This window comes from Pavona decussata, unplaced genomic scaffold (assembly GCF_977016875.1).
Source record: "Pavona decussata unplaced genomic scaffold, jaPavDecu1.1 SCAFFOLD_125, whole genome shotgun sequence".
In the NCBI taxonomy this organism is placed as follows: Eukaryota; Metazoa; Cnidaria; class Anthozoa; order Scleractinia; family Agariciidae; genus Pavona; species Pavona decussata.
Genome location: NW_028145539.1, coordinates 710,001 through 732,023, shown reverse-complemented (window position 1 = coordinate 732,023; position 22,023 = coordinate 710,001). Strand labels below are relative to the sequence as shown.

The following is a 22,023-nucleotide window of genomic DNA, read 5'->3' as shown; positions in this document are numbered from 1 at the left end:
TTTGGTAGCGCTGATCTGTTACGTCAGACCTAGTCTGAAAGTCTTGCCGAATAACAGAGTTAAAAGATGTTTATAGTTTGCTCATATGATCAGATACAAATTTTTGTAACCTTTTATCATTTCACAAACACTAGAACAATGAAAACCGTCACGAGCCTCCTTAAGGGTAGCTTCCCACGCGGTGGTTTTTAGGGGACTCGTATTAAGTCCTCCCGCACAAACGACTGCGTCACAGGCTACCTTAGGTGAAAAGAAGTGAAAGAAATACTCACATTTTGCCATATTTTTTTGTTTTCTTCAGATCACTTGCTCTAATTGCAGCCACGAGTCCGTTAAATATCATCCATTTACATTTCTTTCTGTACCAGTGCTGAGTGAATCTTTCCACACTTTTGGTAAATATACATTTTGTTTTGAGTAGCTACCTGGTAATTTTTTCTCACGTCAAACGTTTGAGTTATTAGCTACTTTATTCCAAGGTTAAGCTAAAACTGTATCCCAAAGGATAGCAAGTAATTATTTGCACTTATGTAATGAAATAGCCAACTAAATGATTAAACAACTTAGTTTTCCTTTTGTTAGTTATCACGTGGATATCCGGTGATTATACAAGTGACGGCAAGACACTGGCAGTCAGGTACGTCTGCCACTCTTAGAATTCTTCCCGGTGAAATCCCTCCACATGTAAAGTTTGGAAGAGAGGAAATGCTGTGGTACAAGTCAAACTGAAATGTTTACAGGGAGATATAGAAAAATCGAATAGCGCAATGACAATTCTATATAATTAACTTTAATTAAAACAGTCGATCCATTTCACATTCAAGAAAGCTATTTCAAGGTTTCGCAGAAAATAACCCGAACAAGAAGCGAAAAGTTTCCCAGCAAGCGAATGCAGTTGCAGGGACTGAAACCTTTCAAATCTTGCACCGTTTTTATTCATACGAATAATAGATCAGTGACTCGCCAATCAGTGTTCACTAAGAGCGGGCAAGTGTCTGGGCGAGCCTACTATTCCCTTTTTGTAAGAGTGAGCTCATTAGCATGAGATACGTTGTTTGAACACTCATTTGCTCCACTGACTCCGATCTTTACAGCTTCGTTCAAAACAATGTAGGAGAGTTGAAGTCACTCCACGGTCAATGCGCAACCTATACAGCTATATTTAGACAGTGATACTGCTCTGGGCGTTCTCTTTCACGGTTTAGCTAAAAAGCCGTCATTCAGGAAACCAGCACACTAGAAAGGTGGTTTTTTTTTTCGATGAGGAGGGCGGTCCTACGGAGTGCTTTATAGTTACTCCAATTAGAAACACATAGAAATTTTCACTTTATTTCTCCTGAATTTGGAAAGGTAAAGAGCTAGATCATCCCTCTCTTCGGCGGTAGCTCTGGCATAACTACAAGTTAAATTCTATAAGATAATGATTGTGGTTTGTGCGGAATTGTCAACTTTTAAGGAAGGTGATTGGAATCAGGAATAATTAGCTCATGACAATCATATAAACCTCTAGTCATTTTTCTACTACTCAATACCCGCCAGACATACATGTTCTCGTCCACATAATCTCCGGGACACGAGTTGCTTGTGTTGTTACACACTCTCACCCCTTGTTTTCTCGCCCGTTTTGCAATGAAACCAACAATTCCACCGCTCTTTCAATGTTTTCCGTTATTGTTTATCAGATACAAAGTTCAAGTGACCAAACCAAGCACGGTTTTTAAATTGAAGACCAACTTTCTTTCCCTGCTCGCCGATCATGAACAAGTGCACGCAACCGACATCATGGTGTCCGTGGTGAAAGACAGTCGAATCATATCTATCATGGTAAACACGAATTACTTTTTAATTTATTTTTCTCTCTTTTCACACATTCTTCTGATTCTGTGCCAATCCTGAAGTTGTATGGAAATGTTTTTTTTTTCTACAGAGTGACGAAAAACGGTTGACACCTTGTACTAACCGCCGCACTAAATTGTACATCTTAAAGCCTTTACAGGCTCCAGAGTCTTTGTACGTACAAGATAACGACACGAGAAGAGCTGCACTTTCATTTCTTGCCGGACGAGACTCTACCATGTACTATTCCCCAGAGGCTGAAAGCACGACAGAATTCATGTCAGCGCTCGATGAAGTTCAGAGTAACTTACAGGTTGATAAGTACCACCTGAAAAGGCGGATAAGTATTAACACCAGCACTCCAAAGACTCCTCAAAGCCAGAGGATTCGCTCATCACTCTCTACTGTGTATCGCCTAAGTGGTACGTGCTCTATTTGCTTAGAGGAGAAAGCTGATCGAGAGATAATATCACATGACAAGTGCGGAAGCCTGTTTTGTTGCCAGTGTATCAAGGTAAGTAAATTGAATTACAAAGTCATGGCGTCGTTTTACCCACTCTATAGAGGATTAGGGGTTAGGTAGAGATCACATTTCACAGGAAGTAAATCGGTCTAGCCTTTTCGCATTTCACGCAACGAACAGAAATTTGGTCATTTCACTGACTTGGAAAACGCATTTTTAACTGAGGCCTTAGACTTACCCCTTATTGCCACAAAACAGCTCTATCTGACGTTCGAACGATTCTTCCCGCTAGTTCTTGGAGCCGATTCAGGATCCGTGCCAAGTTTGGTGGGCTTTCTTCCACATTTTCATTTTACCGTACGTTACGTTCCACTGGCCATAACCTCTCTCACCTACAAGCTGGAGGTGTCAAAAACTTCTACATTTGATTTCCCTGGGTCTCTGTTCAATTGCTTAATTAGCTCCTTTCTCCTCTGGACACGTCGTTGGGTTTTCCAGCGGCTCTAATTATGAGGAACAGCTTTCCAACTGACCTGCGAGAATGGTACTGGGTGATAGGATGATGGCTGCGTAAAGTAGTAGACAGTCCACCTAGTCATTCTAATGGCTGATTTGTGGCCACCAAAGTTCCTAGCAAACTGTCATGGTCACTTTGTAGGTACGTGTGGTGCTTTAGATGTGCTACCGAGTGAAGATTTTCACCCTTCAGGGTTAACAAGTTTAAGAGATTTATCTTGAATTCCTGATTGGAAAAGTGGTTACTGTTCCTTCACATTTATTTGTTTTCCTTGTTGTGCTCGTCAGTGTCTAGATGAACAGAGGAGTTTGCCCGCTAAAGCAACTGAACATACCACAGGCACTTAATACTTCAGGCCTTAGCTGATTGTGTTTTAGGTCAACAGAAAATGCCCCATACAACTTCCCTAGGTCTTCCAAAAATTTGATACAACAATTTTTGTGATTTAAACAAAAATAAAAGTGTCCACGTCACTAACGTTGACCGGTGGATTCTCAGAACTCCAGTTGTAACAGTTCCTTTGCTTAAAAAAATGTGGGCTGTAGCCAGGCGGGTTGGTCCTTTGCTTATTTGAGAAGTGATGACGTAAGTGATTTTATTTTAGCATGGGCTCTTTGAGGTCAGTTAAATACGGCCTAGGGTGCAAATTGACACTGCTGCGAACTGGCTTTGACGCTTTTTATTGTGTTCTCCCTGAGGTTTTACTATAATGTAGTCCATTAGTGAATTGACGGCACTCGGAGGAACTGTAAGCTTGTGTCCCTACAGAAGAATATCAAGATGGCCACGTTGATTAGTAAAACACATGTTTCCAGTTCTTTTTGGGTGACGCCACCTTATCCTCTTAGCGAGTTCCAGGCATTGCTCGGTTGTAATCGACCACGGCACCATTGACGTTTTTTTTTTTTTGTGCCACGGCCATAGACTAAAAATAGTGCTGTCCTTGGAGCAAATTCTGACGGTTTTCATTTTTTACTCACAGGAAGCAGCGGGCGGCGTCACTGAAAATCAGCTGTCTTGTCCGGTAAGCAATATCAGTCACATTTTCAACGTGTCGGTGTTACAGTGAATGTATTCGTTACTTTTGTTGAGCCGTCATGTAGATGTTGTTAAATTGAGAAGACCGTTATAAATTTGCAATTTACCTATTAAGAATACTTGGTCAAACAGTGCTGTCCAATGCTGTCCTTATTACTTGCTATTATCTAAACAAAGATTTATCCAACCAAATGTTCTTCGTCGTTACCTGAAACGCAACACATTTTCACGAAATCTTTAGATTGATTGTTTAGAGAGCCAGAAGTCAAATCATTTTCGGATGGTCATTAATTTAGTACCCGAATAACTGGGAAACGCGCTTTGTACGTACTCCAGCGGTACACTACTGAAAGAATAGGAAAGTGCGTGCCTTCCTTGCTTTTTTCATCATGAACTTTTTTGCTTTTTTTTTTTTTTTACATATGTAGTCCCTAAATCCGTACACTTTCCGTTCGAGGTGTAATATTCCGAAATCGAAAAAAGTTTTAATAAAAAGCGATGTTCCTGTTACCAGTTGACGCGAACAAGATTTTCCTTTCGTTGAATAGATTAACATCAATGCAAGATTACGAAGTGGATTTATTAACTGTTAAAACAGTTGAGAGCGCAACGCCGTCTTTTCGTTTTGATGGTGACGTTAAGTTGTGGATTGCTCAAAGAAATACTCCTTCGCCGACAGCATACCGAGGACTAAGGCGAACTCGAGAGGCATGTCTTCTTGAGTTTAAGGCGCAATAAAGCACAAATGTGCATGTGTGTAGATGTGAACTTAAGGGTATCTTCCATAACATTGTTGTCATAGTGACGTCATCAGTAACGTGAGGGTTTAGTAGGGTTTAACGTGAGGGTCTACATTAAGCCCAATGAAAGAGCGGCTGGTGGGTCGCAGGTTGTAGGTATTATGGTGTAGGATTCTCGCTTGACACAGCGGAGAGGCACCAGGAATCTTTATGGCGGCGCTATGTTACACATCAAAAGCCAGTTTTCTCTTGTTTTTTCCTACCAATTTAATGAAATCAACCAGAATTTAACAATCAAGAACCAAACTGGGTCCTCGAACCCTCACTGGTAAAATAACGCCTTTGAGTCTCAGTTAACACTACCTAAACACAGGCGTTTGTCACTGTGTATTAGACTTTGATTTCAATTACTTTCAATTTCCTTCGGCGAATTTTTCTAAAACTTTCACAGCGAATATAGCTTTACCAGGAAAATTTTTTTAAGAGCGAAAAAGGTAGGGTTACAGAGGCAGATTCTTTGCTTTCTTTCACATTTGTGGTTTTTGCAACTGCGTAAAAAAAATGCTAATAAATTTTTTGTGAAAATCGAACCCTAATTAGAGCAAATTATGTGAAACCTCTGTGCCAGCTTTAATTTTAGGAACTTTCACCGAAGGAAACGACAGATGAAAGCTTGCATTTTCACGGAAAATAATGCATCGTAGAATAGGAATTCGCCACTGAGATCGCTATTTCACCATGCGTGAACTTTAGAGCAATAGCCTTGTTTGCTTGAACTAATTGGATGAAATTTACAACCACGGTTGTCTTTGAAGTCACGAACAGTAATATTTTTGATTATGAAACTATTACAGAGAATATTTTCTTAAAAATGGTTTCTCTGTTTCTATTTCAGGGTTATAATGTAAGCTGTATTGTTGACTTGTTCGCTGCTTTGTATGAGCTTACGTCAGCTCGCGCGGTCACATTACTAAGTCTTGCATCATACAACAACAACAACACTTTATTAAAAAATAGACAGTTACAAGGTGTTTATATACCTACCCGCAAATAGCTGAAGCTAGTCGCGAGCTTAAAACCCTAAGGAGACTCGTAAAAAGGGCCATTATTTTTTTTATGAAAAGATAAATATGAGATCTACTCATACAAATCTGTTGAATTTCTCCCTTTCAGCGATTTTTTTCAAGTTGAAAATGGCCGTTTTTATACTAGAGAAAGCATTATCTGTGTGGACAACTTTGGCAAACATTTGTTGTTCCTCTCGATATTCGACGGGCACAAGACGCATTATGCGTATGCCGTTGTGCGTCGTTCAAGTACGGGCAACGGAAGATACTTCGTCCAGACGGATAAAGCGTCTTGTACCCGTCTTTAGGCAGATTTAGCAACAGAACGGGAACGTCGCGAGAACTCGCGGAATAGTCTGGACGCGAGTCTATTTCGACTATATATGGGCATTATTGATGCGCGCGCCGTTGTCAACTGACGTTCCCGTTCTGTTGCTAAATCAGCCTTTTATACTAGAGACCAATAAGCAGACGAACAACAAATGCTTGCCCAAGTTAGAATTTAGTGAAATTTGACAAAACAGTAGTTCTCTAAAAGTGTAACCTGCCTACCGTAACAAAAACCCTGACAGAGGGTATCTTCACAAAACATTAAAGTGCAAAACCAATATTTACAGGAGATTTGTCTGTCAAAATTATGTGAAAGCAGCGTCACCATGTCAGTATTTAGTAGTAGGTTATGAGTGGAATTAAGCCCCGTTAGTGGATCCCCTTGGATCCCCTTGGATCTCCTTGGATCCCCTTAATCAATATTCCTAAGCGTCGAGTCCATGACGTCATCTATTGTTATAACCTAGGGAAAAAATGTCTTCCTGCATACTAATAAGTGTCGAGGTTTACTAATGAGCCTCACTCTAATACAAAGGGAACAATAGACATGCCCAGGCTTGCCCGCTCTATACCCACCCTGATTGGATCTTAAGATTTGTATGGCCAGTTTGAATAAAAGCGCGCTTTCTCTTGGTAGCGTCACTCTTGCAATCGCTTTGCTGGGAAAACTTTTTTTCGATTTTTAAAACGTTAGTACCGTTGAAAATGGCTTTTTTCACAAACGTTGTTGATCTTCAAGCTGCCTTGAGCGCTTGTTTAACTGTCCGCGACTGGGAGGTGTTGTTTGAAGCCCCGTTTGCTGGGAAAATTTATCTCCGATATTTCAGGTTATTCGTGACGATTATCGATCATTACCGTCAAAAAACAAAACACACACACACATATATACACAAAGTGGCGCTGAAAACTCTATATTTCAAGTTTGTTTGACTATTACAAGACCGTTTTCTCCTATCTATCTCGAGGAAATAAAAAACTATTAAAGTCACGCACCGTTAGTCAGTTAATTATGCGGATTCACGAGTCTTAAGTTGCATACAAATTAGTTCAGTTCTGCTGGAAAAACCCAAGGGAGTATCTTGACGCATTAGTATATAATCAATTTTATATAACTTAACAAGGATCAATTAAAACACGCGACTTATAATTGCTAGCAATAGAACCAGACAAGAGATACCGTTTAAAAAACTTTATTAAAAAACAATGAGGAAAAAGAGTCAAATACTCAGCGATTTGAAAGGAAAAGGAATGAAAATGAATCATTTGACTGACTATTACAAATCCGTTTTTTCCGTTTTATTTCGAGGAATAATAAATATTCCTTCCGTGTCTACACAATTTTCCTATGGCCTCTAAGCCAAGAGTTCGACTTTCTTTGTTTCTTGCGGTTTGCCTTGTTCTTTGAAGTCGGTCTTTTAGTTTTTGCTTTAAAAGAGGCCTCATTTCTCCGCTGTCTTGACAGTTCGTACACCGTTTCTTGTGTCTGTGCTGGATTGTGAAAGTGATTTTTTCCGGATTTATCCGCTTCACTTTCGTAAACGACGACTTTAACTTTAGGTTGCAGTTTCGCCTCTTGTAAATACTGTCTTCGCTGTATGTGCCCTAACTGATGAACATCCGCGAGATGGTTAGCTAATCTGACAAGGTATTTAGCCCCGCACGATGGAATCGGACAGTTTCTGCAAACTCTCTTGTAAACCATGTTGACAGTTTGGTGACTGAACACAAATGACATCTTTTTCGCAAATAGTCAGGTTATATAGCGTATCAAGAAATGGTCCATTGTAGTGAATCAAATTCGTCTTCACAAGTCCAAACAAAAGCCTTTTGTTGTTTATTGCGCTTAGGGAATTGTTCCGAGACTCGGCGAACATGAATTTCAAATCGTCACAAAATTGTCGGCGTGTCAAATTAGCGGCACTAGGGGAGAGGGGTTTGGAAAGTTGCGGTAGGTTTACTATTATTGTTATTGACCCCTGCAAGCAAGAAACCTGGAAATGCTAAGTTCTTTTATACGATTTTGGATCAGTTGATAAAAGCGCGCAGCACAACGCCGCAAAACAGTGATTAAAAGCTTTTATCGATGGTTTCACTTGGTCAAGAGTTGCGAATTTCAAAACTAACTTACCTTACTCATAAAAAAAAAGAAAGGAAACAAAAGGCTTCGTCTTCGAAAAATCGCCCGATTAGACCGAATGAATGAAAAGGATCAATGTGGTCGTTGTCACTTAGTCTTAAAAAAAAGCATCGGTTGCTAGCGCGGCTCTTAAAGAAGAGGTGTTAGTCTTAAAACCATCACGCTTTCACTCGCCACACGACGCTTTCGCCAAATATGCAAATTTCGAACTCGTGCAGTCATCGGCTATTTTTGAATTTCCCTCGTGAATTTCGCTATTGTAATAACAGCGAGTTTGAATTTCCCTCCTGAATTAATAAGCCTTTGTTTGGCGCTAAAGCTATTGTTTCAAAATCTCCTTTTATGGCCGTATTTGCGATGCTAAACAAAGAGCATTGTCTTTGAATTTGATCAGCATTTCTTGATACGAGAGTGTCAAAAGGGCCAAACACAGACCAGAAAGGCCATAACCAGGCCAAACACAGGCCTGAAAGGCCATAACCAGGCCTGAAAGGCCAAAACAACGCCAAAAGGGACAAAAGGAGACAAACGGGCCATTTGTAGTTATATGTTTTTATTATTATTATTATTATTATTATTATTATTATTATTATTATTATTATTAGTAGTAGTAGTAGTAGTAGTAGTAGTAGTGGTAGTAGTAGTATTTTTCTCAGACACACGCGTGGGTGTCGCGCGTCGCTAGTCACGCAACAGCTCTCAACTTTGGAATCATCATCTTTATTTAAAAGTGTCATCACAAATAACAGTGTTTAATTAAAAAGTTTTGATCTTGCTTTAGTAATTTGTATTTCAAATTTCAGATTTTTTTTAAATTTTTGTACAAGTTTACCGATTATTGTTATTATTTTCAAGTCATCAATCAACACACTTAAAGTTTGCTTGTTTACAGTTTTATTGAAATGCAACAATACAAAGATCCAGGAAATAAAAAAAATCCATAACAGTCATAGTAGGTTTAGTCTTGATCTTGTGGAATGGGCTACTTTTCGTACAATCGATTGAGTAAGAATTTCCGCTTATCGATAGCAAGTTCCGTCGATTCCAACCAATCAAATCCTTCTGTGTCTTTAAGCTCTTTTTGAGTTTCCATCACTTTTTTGAAGGTGGGATCTTTTTTCATTGCACGCATCCATTGTAGATTCTCTAAGAGCACTTTTCTCAGCTCTTTTCTGTAAACAGGAACGAGAGCGTTTACGGCTTTACTACGAGCCACATCTTCTGAATCGCCGTTTTCTTGGTATTGATTGATCAAAGCGTTAAGCTGCGTCTTGTGGCGGTTCTCGGCTTCATCAAGAATGCGTGACCACGGCTCTAAGTTTTCTGTTTCTTCTTCTTGGGAAGACTCCGTTCCTTGACTAGAAACTTCGCTTTCTTGGGAGAAATCGCTTTCTTCATTGTCTTCATCATTTCCAGCACCTTGTTGCAGGTATAAGGTATAGTTTGTGCTCGTCATCTTTGGTTTGAACCGCACGCCTTCTGACAGGAAACTAAACTTCAGAAAGTAACGCGTCTCTTTTATAGAAAATTGATGAAGGCGGGGTTACTAAGCGTTCTCCTTCATAAATAAAAGAAGACTAGAAATGGCCCGTTTGTCTCCTTTTGTCCCTTTTGGCGTTGTTTTGGCCTTTCAGGCCTGGTTATGGCCTTTCAGGCCTGTGTTTGGCCTGGTTATGGCCTTTCTGGTCTGTGTTTGGCCCTTCTGACACTCTATATAACCTGACTATTTGCGAAAAAGATGTCATTTGTGTTCAGTCACCAAACTGTCAACATGGTTTACAAGAGAGTTTGCAGAAACTGTCCGATTCCATCGTGCGGGGCTAAATACCTTGTCAGATTAGCTAACCATCTCGCGGATGTTCATCAGTTAGGGCACATACAGCGAAGACAGTATTTACAAGAGGCGAAACTGCAACCTAAAGTTAAAGTCGTCGTTTACGAAAGTGAAGCGGATAAATCCGGAAAAAATCACTTTCACAATCCAGCACAGACACAAGAAACGGTGTACGAACTGTCAAGACAGCGGAGAAATGAGGCCTCTTTTAAAGCAAAAACTAAAAGACCGACTTCAAAGAACAAGGCAAACCGCAAGAAACAAAGAAAGTCGAACTCTTGGCTTAGAGGCCATAGGAAAATTGTGTAGACACGGAAGGAATATTTATTATTCCTCGAAATAAAACGGAAAAAACGGATTTGTAATAGTCAGTCAAATGATTCATTTTCATTCCTTTTCCTTTCAAATCGCTGAGTATTTGACTCTTTTTCCTCATTGTTTTTTAATAAAGTTTTTTAAACGGTATCTCTTGTCTGGTTCTATTGCTAGCAATTATAAGTCGCGTGTTTTAATTGATCCTTGTTAAGTTATATAAAATTGATTATATACTAATGCGTCAAGATACTCCCTTGGGTTTTTCCAGCAGAACTGAACTAATTTGTATGCAACTTAAGACTCGTGAATCCGCATAATTAACTGACTAACGGTGCGTGACTTTAATAGTTTTTTATTTCCTCGAGATAGATAGGAGAAAACGGTCTTGTAATAGTCAAACAAACTTGAAATATAGAGTTTTCAGCGCCACTTTGTGTATATATGTGTGTGTGTGTTTTGTTTTTTGACGGTAATGATCGATAATCGTCACGAATAACCTGAAATATCGGAGATAAATTTTCCCAGCAAACGGGGCTTCAAACAACACCTCCCAGTCGCGGACAGTTAAACAAGCGCTCAAGGCAGCTTGAAGATCAACAACGTTTGTGAAAAAAGCCATTTTCAACGGTACTAACGTTTTAAAAATCGAAAAAAAGTTTTCCCAGCAAAGCGATTGCAAGAGTGACGCTACCAAGAGAAAGCGCGCTTTTATTCAAACTGGCCATACAAATCTTAAGATCCAATCAGGGTGGGTATAGAGCGGGCAAGCCTGGGCATGTCTATTGTTCCCTTTGTATTAGAGTGAGGCTCATTAGTAAACCTCGACACTTATTAGTATGCAGGAAGACATTTTTTCCCTAGGTTATAACAATAGATGACGTCATGGACTCGACGCTTAGGAATATTGATTAAGGGGATCCAAGGAGATCCAAGGGGATCCAAGGGGATCCACTAACGGGGCTTAATTCCACTCATAACCTACTACTGTATTTTGTGAGTTAACTCGAGAAAAAAAAAATGGAAAAAATCTAACGAGTGCGTTTCCTAAAAATAAAGGAAACATTTTACTTGTGGAAGGTTAAAAGCTCGCGTCGCTGACATGGCAACGGTACCTAGCTCAACAACAAGTATCAAAAATACATTCCTGTTTAGTTAATCTAATGATAGTCTCACCATGCTAATTTTGAGCACCCAGAAGTACGTGGTTTGCAAATAACGTTTACTAACACCTGTATCGGCTAGAAAACTGTGTTCGGCCACCTTAATTAAGAGAAGTATGATTCAGTGTTATTCAATGAAACATGAGATGGTGCAAGGTTTCAGCCTGGTTGGTTTGCTAAGTGATCGTAGTGTTTTCTCTAACTTGACAGAAATGTGCCAAACAAGAGGCCGTCACTCAGCCCTCGTGGCGTGAAATGGAATCTGACCCATCCAGGTGAGAAAAAAATCGTCGATTGCCTTTTGTTGCGAAGATGATATACAATATTTCCACGAGTGCTCTTTGGATATGAGACGATAGATGGGTTGGCTATAATCATCCCATTTCCAACAAGCGCGAGCGGAATAACTATTTACCACCGATTTCATTGATACGCGACCTTCGAATAAAAACTCCCGCGAGCATTTGGCGATTCGCTTCCGTCAATTATGCGCTCCTTATGTGGTGTTATAGGAATGCCGCTCTTGTTTTAAAATATATGGCGGCCTTTGTGTAGCCTGTTTGGTCGACATAGTTGCTTCTTATTCTTCAAGTTTACGTTGACGAGTGGTGTATTTGCTCGTACGGGCGTTGAGCGCGAGCGCTATAGCAAGACTTCTGAAACGTGGGGTTGACATTTGTTAAGAAAATTCGGAAAATATACAGAAATACCTCCACAGTTGATTACCCAGCCCGGACGGGAAATTCAAGACAAATGGACGGTAGGTGAAAAAAGAATCGCATAAATCGGCATAAATAAACGAGCATTTAGTAACATTGATCGCCTTTTACCATTTACAGCACATGACTTATTGTTTAAAGGGAGAGTAATTGAACAATATCCAGTGTACGGAGATGAAATACAGGGATGGCTTCGGTACGCAAGAGGAAAGACAGTCAGTGTGGCTTCCATTAATCGATGCATAAAGAACATGGGCTAGCAAATACACCACTCGCCAACGTAAACTTGAAGAATAAGAAGCAACCATGTGGACCGAACAGGCCACACAGATACACAGTGGCCGCCATATTTTTGAAAACAAGAGCGGCATTCCTATAACACCACATAAGGAGCTCATGATTGACGGAAGCGAATCGCCAAATGCTCGCAGGAGTTTTTATTCGAGGGTAGCGTATCAATGAAATCGGTGGTAAGATATTCCTGATTTCATTTTGGAAAGAAAGACCAAAAGACAATTTTTTATACAGCTATTTCAAAGTTGTCGGATTAAAATCAAGCTAAAAAACAAGACCGCAATGTTTTGTGGGATTATTTTTTATGAATAATTTCATCAAAATCATCCCTGCACGTGCAGGTCATTGTACTGTTAATTACAACCTATTGTTTTCTCCAGGCATGACTGATTTTGATGAATTCATTCATAAAAATCCCACGTAAACTTTCGGTCTTGTCTTTTAGCTTCATGCTTTGAACCGACAACGTTAATTGAAATAGCTTTTTACAATAACTGTCCAAATTCCCGCGCGCTGATTGGCTCGTAGCTATTGTCTATAAGAGTACAGACAATAAAAATGACGTCAGATGTAACGCACGCGCTTTCTCAACGAAAAAAATAGCCAATTCCGCTCGTACTTTTTCCATATTATTGTAAAAAACAAATCGGCTGCAGTTTTCTATGGTCTATACTCTTATAGACCATAAAATGACGCCATAAAATGTCCAAAACTTGGCAGTGAAACCACTCGCCTGCGGCTCGTGGTTCCACTTGAGTTTTGAACATTTTTTGACGTCATTTTATGGTCTATAGGAGTATAGACCATAGAAAACTGCCGTTGATTTGTTAAGTATCCCAAGATACTAAGCCAATAGAAACTCTGGAACTTGCTTTAATCGATGATCCAGGTTTGTTTTAATAATTTCTGTTCTTTTAAAAGAACTGGATTATTGGATAGTGCAATTCCAGAGTTTTGATTGGTTAAGCGTCCATGAAATATATCAATTATTGCACGAGCGCTTGTTGGATATGAGATGATAGATAGCCACCGAGGCGCGTAGCGCCGAGTTGGCTACAATCATCCCATATCCAACAAGCGCGAGTGGAATAATTGTGTTATTTTGTTAATTTTCTTTGCAAGAACAATTAGAAGACAACTTTATGTTCGCTTTTTCTCGGGCATTGTATAATGGCTCATATACCATGGCCGTTAAGCCAGTCAAATCGTTTGAATTGCATTATACAATGATCCAGTTTCGATATACCATGTTCGAGAAATACAGGCTATTAAATGGTGCTATAGTCGTTTTTTCAAAATTAAATCAGCAAGATCTTAATATTAATAATTATTAAAAACTGAATCATTATATAATGCAACTCGAGGGATTTGGTTGGCTTAGCGGCTATGGTATATGAGCAATTATACCATGGCCGAGAAATGGTGACCATTAAATTTTCTACTGGTTATTCTTGCACAGCAAAATCAGTAAGATCTAGCAATATTTGTTGATTGTTTTCAATAAAACAATTCTTCCACTTGCGCTTGTTGGATATGAGACAATCATAGCCAACTCGGCGCTACGCGCCTCGTTGGCTATCTGTCATCTCATATCCAACGCGCGCTCGTGGAATAATTGTTAAATACAAAAATGGCAACAAAGTTTGGTTTGACGGCATTGCATGGTAAGTTATTTAATCTTTCAAACCTCATATTCTAAGGCGAAAAATAAAAATACAATGCATTGTTTACGATAACTGTCGAGTACTATAATTACAACGTAAACAATGAAACATCTTATGTCTTGCGGCATGGTTCAACAACAAGACAAATTTTACACAACGATTGAAGAAAAGACACGTAGCAACTAAACAAGAGCGTCCAGAAGTTTTATTTGTCCGCAAGAAAGCGAGACGGAACTTTCTAGAATAAGAAATCGCAAACCGCGAGGCACGCGAGATTTTAAAATTTCCCACCAGTTGTCGGTATATTGTCAAAAATAAAGTAATTTTCTGTCCACTTCTTACTCAGCTTGTATGGTATATACTAAAACAATTATTCACCTCATATCCATCACTATTCACCTCCCCTTTAATGAATAATTGTTAAATATTTCCTGATTGTTTTATTAATGCAAAGATCATTACACCCGTGCTCGTCGGAAATGGGAAGAATTTTGCCAACCTATCTATCGTCTCATATCCAGCATATACTCTCGTGCAAAAATATACAGAGCTTAAGATAAGAAAATTGTCCTGTTTCAGAGACTTGATACAGAATGTCACTTTACACTTTTTCATTTTTTATTATTTAAGTACCAACAAATAAACTACAACTGATGGGAATTTTGAAAACCTGTGAAAGGCCTGAAGGAAATAAGGCAATGAAAATGCATTTTTGAAGGAACAACAAACACAATAAATTGTCACTAAATTAACGCCGGAAACGAATGCTTTTCAATAAAGACTTGCAATTAGTGTTAAAAGGTGGTCCTAACGTTCTTTGCTTTACTTATAGGATGATCATTGTACCAGTTGTTTTCAGGAGATTCGAGGAAGATTGTAAGGTATTATGACACTTCTCCTAAACCTTGGCTTCTAATGAAACTACTGAGTGTATACCTTAAAAAGCTGCCTTATTGCTTCTGGAGCACTCAGGTAATTAAAAGGATTTTAGATGTAGAAAAATAGTTAAAAATAGTTATCCATAGCTTGATTTCAGAGGTATTCAAAGCTCAGAGAACTCAAGGCATTTGGCAAAAAAGTTTGCTCAAAACATTTGAGAAGTACGGGTATGGTGGAGAGTGGCCAATCGTGGGTTTTGTTGTTGTTGTTGTTGTTGTTGCTGTTTTTGTTTTGAAAAACAAGTTTCCATACATTCATTTCTAAAGTCCAAAAAAAATTAACGGAAAAATATATGGAAACGTTTGAAGTTGATTATATGACTCCTATCACATATCTACATGTTTGATCAGTAAAGTCTTTAGCTACATATGTATTTGAATTTTTTCATAAATTGATTTAAACCTAAATTTTCTGTCAATTTTTTTTGCATACAAACACTGTAATTCACGCAAGTTTACCCCAGTTTAAAATGGCAGCCAATCCAATTCAATTCAATCCAATTCAATTCGTTTATTTTGCCATTAACCAAAAAAAATACAACATAAATATATTATAGACGATACACAATATTCTTACTATTACAATGTTCATACTTAACTATTTACAATATTAACTGTGTTAAAGGCTAGGGGCCGGGGGCTTATTAACTGTAGGCTTCCTAGAACTATAGGATAAACCATAGAAGTTAAGGGTATTGAAAATTCCAATTAATTTTTTTTAAAAGAAGAAAAAAAGAAAGAAAGAAAAAAAAGAAAAAGTAAAGAAAAGGTGTATAGCTCAACAAAGAGTCAATTTGACTTAGAAAGAAGGATTTTTTTAAGTCTTTTGCCAAACAAACTGATACTTTCACTGTTTTGAATTTCACAACTTAGCGAGTTGAAAAACGTAGGACCTTGAAACCGAATTGAGAATTTTCGAAGATAAGTTCGACAATAAGGTATATAGAAAAGGTTGGAATTTCTTGTTTTATAAGAATGTATTTGGCTTGCAAGAGTAAACATATCACGAAAATAATTTGGAAGTAAGCTTCTTTCAAAAAGATACATAAATTTACCTATTTGGTATAAATAAATGTCAAAGAATTTTAAAATCTCCTGTTCTTTAAAAAGAACACCGGTATGAGCATCAAAAGAAACTTTTGATATTATTCTGATTATCTTCTTTTGCAGAACAATAATGCGATTTAAATGAGACTGATATGTCGATCCCCACACAGAAACACAATAAATTGAGTAAGGGTAAACTAGACTATAGTACAAGGAACGTAGGGAGGTTTTGGGGAGGCAAAAACTAGACTTACAAATAATACCTATTGATTTTGATATTTTTTCTAGAAACACTAAGAATGTGAGGCTTCCATGACAAATGCTCATCGAGGATAACACCTAAAAATACTGTTTCTTTCACACGTTCAATTGCATTGTTGTCAATTTGAATAGATATATCAAGTGTTTCCCTCCTTTGGGGTGGTCTAAAAACCATAAAATTTTATTCTTTAAAGTTAATGGACAGTTTGTTTGCTCGACACCAATGAGTTAATTTAAGCATTTCAGAATTCAAGATTCCAGGAAGCAAGTTAAAATCTTTGTGGGAGAAAAATATGTTTGTATCATCTGCAAAAAGAATAAAGTCCACGACCTTCGACACGTTACACAGATCATTTATATAGAGTAGGAAAAGTAGGGTACCTAGTATAGAACCCTGAGGCACCCCGCACTTAATTTCGCAAGACTCCGAACTGACGCCATTAAATTCCACATATTGTTGTCTATTGCTTAGATAGCTTTCGAACCATCTAAGTGGAATGCCACGAACACTATAATGCTCTAATTTTGAAATCAAAATGTTACGATCAACGGTGTCAAAGGCCTTGGACAAGTCTATAAAAATACCAACTGTGCATTCCTTATTGTCAATGACGGAAGAGATTTTCTCATATAAACAGGAAGAGCATTAGCGGTGGAGTGATGCTTGCGAAAACCATACTGATTGTCAGAGAGAATGTTATGATTATTAAGAAACCTTAAAAGACGATTGTACATTACTCTCTCTAGGATTTTAGAGAATGCTGGTAAAACAGACACCGGTCGGTAGTTCGTAAATATATCCTGCTCACCAGATTTAAATAAAGGAATAACTCGAGCAATTTTTAATCGTTTTGGTACAATGCCAGAAGTGATGGATAAGTTAATTATGCATGTAAGAGGTGAAATAATTAAATCAATAGATTCTTTAATTAAGTTCATAGAAATGTTGTCATAACCTACAGCAGTACCTGAACGACAAGTACTACATATTTCAAGAATTTCTTGCTCATCTACAGCATCTAGAAATATTGAATTAACTAGTTTTGGAGGCAAAAAAGAATTATGCGACTTTTCTGATACAGGAATTTTGCTAGCTAAATTGGGACCAATATTAGTAAAATATTTACAAAAGAAATTAGCTATATCTTTTGGATTGGAAATTTCTCGAGAATCTGCCCTAAATAAAGATGGCAAGTTACGCTTTCCTTTATTTCTATTAAGGATTTCATTTAGAACTTTCCAGGTAGCCTTGACATTTGATTTTAATTTTTCAATTTGTTTTTCATAATATAAACGCTTAGCAACTCGAAGAGAATGAGTAAGTTTGTTTTTGTACGACTTATATGCATTTTCATTGGAAGAGTTAGGGTCATTAAGAAAAGACTGATATGACATATTTTTCTTCCTTATGGATTTAGCCAGTCCTTTAGTAAACCAAGGCTTACGAAGATTGAACCGTTTCGCTGTCATTTTTTTGAGTTGAAAACATTTATCATAAACTACAAAGAGTACAGGAAGGATCATTTAAACCAGGCATTTCAGTCTAGTTTATCTTACCTAGCGCATCTCTAAATACACTTAGATTATGCGCATTTTTTTCACGAAAAAATACGCATTTATTCTTATCACTGGTAGTATTATTATACAAAATAAGTGAAATTATCGGTAAATGGTCAGATATGTCATTGAGAAAAAGACCGCTCATTGAGGGACAAAGTGGATCGTTCGTGAAAATGTTATCTATTAACGAAGCTTTGTTCGGCCGTAATTCTAGTGGGACGTGTTGTTAGTGGAAAAAACATCCTAGAGTACAACAAATCTAAGAAATCACTTGTCGCTTTATGACAATGATGGTTAATTAGATTTAAATTCCAGTCACCCATTAAAAAATACAAGCTTATTTTCCTTGGAAATTTTCCCAAGTACTAGATCCAAGTCAGACAGAAACTCATGTAACTTCGAGTCGGGTGGTCGATAGATAATGCCGACAGTTATGTTCTTTACTTTTTTCCTATTAATTTCAACAAACAAGGATTCAGCAGATTTGTCCCCAGGGAATGCTAGATCATGACGTTCTTTGTAATTTAAATGTTCACAAATGTAAAGGCCAACACCTCCACCAATGCGATCAACTCTAGGTTTATGCAAAAAATTGTAACCCGCTATATCGGAAAAATGATAACAATCATCAAGCCAAGTCTCAGAAATCCCAATGATAGGAAATTTCACTACAAGTTAGCCTAGAAAATTTGTAAGCTTATCAAATTTATTAGATAAACTACGAATCAGTGTGGAATGCGCGGCTTTTCAATTAGTTTCTTGATATTGCCTATAAAATACGCTCTTTTCCCACCGATCTTTGCTTTGTCTTCTGGAAACAGAAAGCACAGAGGCAAAGAAAAGCTTGACATATCGTAGTATTTATAATTTATCGACTACAAATAGATAAGATTAGACGTGCATCGCATCAAACTAAATGCGCTGAGAACGTTCTCCGTGTGCAAGACAAATGTCGTACGTCAGTGTGTTCCCGAGGTCGTAATTTCATCCTCGGGAGAACAATAAGCTGGTAATTCCAGCAATAAGATTTTTTAGACTGCTGGCAGTCACTTCCTTGATAGTCGAGGAGACGAGCTATTAAACGAAGGAATTGGAAAGAGCAATCAAAATGCACTAACCAGCCAAGGGGGGGGGGGGGGGGGGGTCGCCTTCTCGACTCCCAAGAAAGGCATTGCTTGCAATCTGAGATGTTTATTTTTTCTATTTTTCTGCAAATCACAGGTCACAACTGCTAAACTAAGTTCACTGATAGATACGCCTTCAGCCGCAAGGAAAACCCGACATGCTTGCGAATAGCTAGTTTACACGCATTGAAGTGCAACAGAATCGGTCTACGTCAACTGAATATTTGTCTCTGCAATTGGTTATTGTGTTATTGCTGTATTGAAGAGAGGTTCTCAATATTTGGAAAAGCTCCAATGTTTTCCATCATATCATCTGTTCTGTAAACCTCGAAGGAGGCGTTGTGGCCTAGTGTTTAGGGCGCCGGTCTTATAATCCGGAGATACCGGGTTCAAGTCCCGCTCTGACTACCAGGATTTGTTTCACGGTAGGCCCGTTTCAAATCCAAGACTCCGCTTTTTAAATAGACAACTGGTTTGTCTCCCACCAGTTGGGATAAATAAAGTCATTTATTTATTTACTTATTTATTTATCTATTTATTTAGTTTAAAACCGTTTTGCCGTGCTAAGTGTAAATAGATATTGATATTGTGTTATTACAGCTAATTATACTCAGTTTGTGGTTCTCACACTTTGGTGGCATTGATGTTCAAAATCAATGTATTTTGGTATTGATTTTCAGACAAAAAGGATATTTGGACATCCCAACCTTATAAATGTACCCAACAACATTCATGGAAAAGATGTGTACTCATTGATAGCAAGACTATTACCTGAGCATTTGAGGGGTTGGCAAGAAACAAAAGAGTCGTCCTCACTTCCTTTCACTTTACATCTCGTTGACCAACAGGTAAGTAGTAGAATGAGCAAAGCATCACTGTAAAACTAAGGCCTGGTTCACACTAGCGACAGAAGTGACGGAATCGGAGTCGGAATCAGAAGAATCTTCTGACCTAGTGTGAATCAATACGGCGGAAGCAGAAACGGAAGCCTCGCTCTCGCAGGTAAAGGTAAATAATTTTTAAGGTGGTTATGGTCGATTATTTGTTTTCCAGCTATGATGACGTGATTTAAAAGCAGCCAATGAGTCCTCTTTTCTGTTAAGCCAAATATAATGTCGCAGTCATCGAGATAATCAATATCAACATGCATGGTCTTAAGCCAAAGAGCAAAGGACTTCCAGAAGGCTATGCTAATGTTACAAAACAGGTGCTCGAGATTCTTCCGAAATTTTACAAAGAGAGCAAAGAGGTGAATTAACTAATTTCAATTTATATAAGTGTGACGACATGCCAAATTAGATAATAATAAAATAAAGAGTGTACTCAAGCACTGTATTTTGGGAGTTCAGTGATGTGTGAACTGATCCCTCCTCCTTGGTCTTGACAAGCTTTTGCCATGTGATAGGAAGAGAGTTAACTAAACCTATCAATCGGGAATACAGTTGAACGTCTCCACAACGACCACCTTGGGGACAGAAGAAAGTGGCCGTTGTAGAGAGGTGGCCGTTATGGGGAGGTAGGGGTGTAATATGACACCTTTTTTCGGGAAGTACAACATGTTTATTGTGCCAAGTTCATGCTTACTGTAGCCTATAATGGCAATCCAATCTTAAATAATATATATAAATAAAATACACAATAAAACGTAAATAATGTTTTGAATCAAAATGTTAACAAGGCGAAACGAGCAAGGTTCGCAACATTCGCTATATTATTGTAGACAATTTATGCTTATTGCAGCATATAAATGGAACACAATCAAAATACGTATATCATTAAAATGGATACAGCCGGAAACGTAATGTTCCGAAGACAAATGTCGATTACTGCATCAGTTTATAAAAAAAAGGTTTTTATAAAAAAGTACTGTACTGGCCGTTGTCGAGAGGCTATTTTGGCAGTTGGGGACGCACTTTAGTGGCCGTTGCCGTTGTAGAGAGATGGCCGTTGTAGAGAGGGTTAAACAAGAGCTAATGTATGGACTGTCCGCCGGAACGAAAAAAAGTGGCCGTTATAGAGAGGTGGCCGTTGTGGGGAGGTGGCCGTTAGTGGAGGTTCGACTGTAGTCATTAGCATGAAGCCCTTCTCTCAGGGTTTCAGACTCCCATTGTTTGTCAAAATATCAGCAAGAGATACTATTCCCCTGGAGAAAAGTTTTCAACAGAAAATGGTTTACCACCAATGCTTAGGAATTGATTTTTCCACAATATTTGCTTTAAGGCCTGTTCACGGGTTGAAATAGCCTCAACACTTAACGGCTCGTGCCGCGTAATTACCGTTATTACAGTTCACAAAGAACTCACTTAGTATTCATAACTTAAAAGTTGGTCTATTCATACACAGAGCGGAGCGGGATCCGTAAAGCCTTAAAGATAAACGACAAACTAACAAGTTGTTGATTAATCCTATTGAATACTCTAGAAAGCGCAATAACAAGGAGGAACTCATTACAGGAGTTTTAATTTGTATAGGTAATCACATGATTTGGAATAAATAAGCACGAGTAAAATTTTAAAAGGCTAACAAAATTGCACGAACCCGCAGGGCGAGTGCAATTTGTGGTCTTTTAAAATTTTACAAGTGCTTATTTATTCCAAATTGCGCGAGAAAAATCATGTGATTACTAGTTAATAATATACATACAAAAATTTCAAATGAGCTTTTGTTTATTTCTTGTCCGTCAGCTAATGCTCCGCCTACATGTCTTTGATTGGTTTCAAAAATGACAAGCTTGATTGACATACATGTTCATACGTACGGAAAACATGCTAAAAATACCATCACTCTAAAAAGAGCAAGTTTTCAAATCACAAAGCATAATTTTAAGTCAATGTTGAAAGAAGTCTGAAGTCAATCACCGTCCTCGGCATGTTTTCGAACTGACTGGATTTCAGGAGCCGGGGCTTTGCAGACAGTCCAGACTGGCGTGTTTTAAGGACGGTGCCTACTAATACCGAAGTATTTTTGTGCGGCTTATGA

General features: G+C 38.2%; 1 protein-coding gene across 7 annotated transcripts in view; it reads left to right on the top strand.

Annotated features, from left to right (window-relative positions):
• LOC146469279 (ubiquitin carboxyl-terminal hydrolase 15-like) overlaps positions 1–22,023 on the top strand; it is a 75,916-nt gene that overhangs the window by 30,863 nt on the left and 23,030 nt on the right. For all 7 annotated transcript variants that reach the window (XM_085123529.1, XM_085123526.1, XM_085123527.1 and 4 more), the window contains 8 exons: positions 302–395; positions 583–637; positions 1,683–1,824; positions 1,928–2,350; positions 3,799–3,840; positions 11,648–11,712; positions 14,947–14,995; positions 19,725–19,892. In XM_085123529.1, coding sequence (XP_084979655.1) covers positions 302–395; positions 583–637; positions 1,683–1,824; positions 1,928–2,350; positions 3,799–3,840; positions 11,648–11,712; positions 14,947–14,995; positions 19,725–19,892 — 1,038 coding nt within the window. The remainder of the gene's footprint in view (positions 1–301; positions 396–582; positions 638–1,682; positions 1,825–1,927; positions 2,351–3,798; positions 3,841–11,647; positions 11,713–14,946; positions 14,996–19,724; positions 19,893–22,023) is intronic.